Consider the following 2,445-nt stretch of genomic DNA (forward strand, 5'->3'; position numbering starts at 1 on the left):
CGATGAAGGGCAATTTGATGAGGGACAATATTATGAGAATACAAGTGATGAAGTCTATCGACCTACCCCCAACGCAGATGATCATTTTCATCAAACTGAAGACTATCATTTTGATGAAGATGATGGATCATCAATTTATGAGTCTCCGCCACCACCGAGCTATGAAGTTTATTTGTGTTCTGATAATATTGACAATGTGGTGGCTAAAGGTGTACTCATTGTACCAAACATGGGTAGCCAAATTACCGTCCATGGAAATGTACTTGATGATTCAGTTGCGAGGGTTTGGCTTATAGATGTCTTACAAGAAGAAGCTGAGATCCCTGTTCCCTTTGGTAACGTACGATATGTTGGGGACGCACGAGACACATTCCTGCCTTGGCCTAAAAATTTAATTGTGGCTTGTCAGGTATAAAATTATTTGCTTAGATATTTAAATTTTATTTTTAAATGGGTACACTATACTGATATGTTTAATGCTATTATGTAGGGTCCATCTTCATCTAATCACAAATCCCTATCACGAAGCCCACATTTATCATCAGTTGGATCTCACGTAGTCATCCCCGCTGAAATTACTCAACCAGAACCTTCAAATTGGTTAACAGATAACCAATGGGACAAAATTGATCTGAGTCTAAAATTTATAGTGAAGGAGTATTATTCCAATACAGGAATAGATGGGGTTGTACAAGTTCCTGTTGACCCAGAGTTTATAGGAGAACGCGAGGCTATCTTCATCACTTCGGAAGACGTTTATCAAGCAGCCTCCATGGATAATATTGGATCCTCAGCTATGCTGTTTGGTATGAGGTATGTATCAATCCGTTATGTCATTACAAACTATTAGAGGAGTTTGAATATATTAGATATTCATCCGTAGTGAAGTAAGTTCTGAGATGAAATTGTGTGCTGCGGAGATAACAAAAGGTTGAGAACATGTGTGTCTTAGTGAAGTAGGTTCTGCGAATTTTGTGTGATGTGGTGGCTTATGGTTGAGAACATGCATGTTGTTTGGTGTATGCTTTGTCTAAGTTGAATTTATAGGTTCTAATAATTTTGGATATGCTATAGAAACAGAGGAAACTCTGCCCAATTTTTTTTTGACGATATTAATTTATTAATTGAAAATGTAATATAAATGATTGATTCTCTACAGATGCATTTGGGAAAGCATGCACCCAAATTCACGACAATTATATAAATTTTTTGACACCGAACATCTTTCTATTGGCAATGATGAAAGTAAAAACTATACGGTGGATCTTATAGCCAAATGGATGATGACTATGGATAGACGAGGCCAAATATATTTCATTCCTTGGATTGTTGAGTAAGAACGAACTACTTAAACATTATCACTACTATGGTTGAATTTTAATTTTATAATAATCATATTTTATTATTATTTTAGTCGACATTGGATGTTGGTGCTCGTGATGATGCGGGGGATGACCATAATTTTGGACCCTTTAAAAAATCATAAATCTCCACCAATAATTACAGAGGTTATGGAAAAGTAAGTTCTTCATTTGTAATGTATGCATTATTAATTTTTAAAAGTTGAGAGCATAATATGTATTTAATTAATTTTAATTTTTGTAGAGCATACGCACAATGTTTGGAAAATGAATACATCGGCACATTTACAAAATTGGTGAGAGGTTCTTGTCCAAAACAACCTGAAAGTCATGAATGTGGTTATTATGTACTAAGATACATTTATGATCTTGTAAATGCACCGAATCCAGCAGAAGTTATCAAGAAGAAAGTATGTTATATTTTAAACTCTTTTTTGCTTAAGAAAAACTAGATATAGTATTTAATTATCTAATCTATATTAACTTTTCAATTTTGCAGTGGTTTGACAAAAAGCAATTCAATGTCAAAGAGGATCTACTACCACTACAAAGTGATTGGTTAGCTAGATTAATGCCATTTGTTTATGAAATCTAAATTTTTGTATGTATGTAAGATTAAAGTGCTAACTTATATTGGTTAGAATGATTAAAGTCTTTAACTCATTACTAGCCATTTATTTTGTATTAGATATGAAATGTATATATAATAATTTAACAAATTAGTTATACTATTGAAAATAATTATTTATTAAAATTGAAAATTAATTTTTTTTTATTAAAAATGCTCGGTTATCAACCGAAATTAATTTTTTTTTTTATTGAGAAAGCCCTTTTCTCTGCGGTTGTAGTAAGCCAACCGCGGAGAAAAGAGAGCTTTCTCTGCGGTTCTAATAAACAAACCGCAGAGAAAGCTCTCTTTTCTCCGCGGTTTGCTTATTAGAACCGCAGAGAAAGCTCTCTTTTCTCCGCGGTTGGCTTACTACAACCGCAGAGAAAAGTTTAGCTTTTCTCCGCGGTTTGCGTAACACTTTTCTCTTCGGTCGAATACACTGCGCTTTTCAATACTCTCAAAAACCGCAGTGTA

General features: G+C 33.9%; 1 protein-coding gene across 1 annotated transcript; it reads left to right on the forward strand.

The window, feature by feature from the left end:
- Positions 1-715: 715 nt before the first annotated feature.
- LOC133816361 (uncharacterized) lies at positions 716-1,982 on the forward strand. The gene is made up of 5 exons (XM_062248901.1): positions 716-813; positions 1,160-1,333; positions 1,415-1,519; positions 1,606-1,771; positions 1,861-1,982. The coding sequence occupies exons 1-5, from the start codon at positions 773-775 to the stop codon at positions 1,954-1,956; spliced, it is 582 nt and encodes a 193-aa protein (XP_062104885.1). The 5' UTR covers positions 716-772; the 3' UTR covers positions 1,957-1,982.
- The last annotated feature ends 463 nt before the right edge of the window (positions 1,983-2,445 follow it).

The sequence above is a fragment of the Humulus lupulus genome, chromosome 2 (genome assembly GCF_963169125.1).
Source record: "Humulus lupulus chromosome 2, drHumLupu1.1, whole genome shotgun sequence".
Classification (NCBI taxonomy): Eukaryota; Viridiplantae; Streptophyta; class Magnoliopsida; order Rosales; family Cannabaceae; genus Humulus; species Humulus lupulus.

Bases quoted from the DNA above. Each gene is read 5' to 3' on its own strand.
- LOC133816361 (XM_062248901.1), top strand. From the start codon at position 773: ATGGATAATATTGGATCCTCAGCTATGCTGTTTGGTATGAG. The intron at 814-1,159 runs GTATGTATCAAT...GATTCTCTACAG, and splicing joins GCTATGCTGTTTGGTATGAG to ATGCATTTGGGAAAGCATGC. The intron at 1,772-1,860 runs GTATGTTATATT...TCAATTTTGCAG, and splicing joins CAGAAGTTATCAAGAAGAAA to TGGTTTGACAAAAAGCAATT.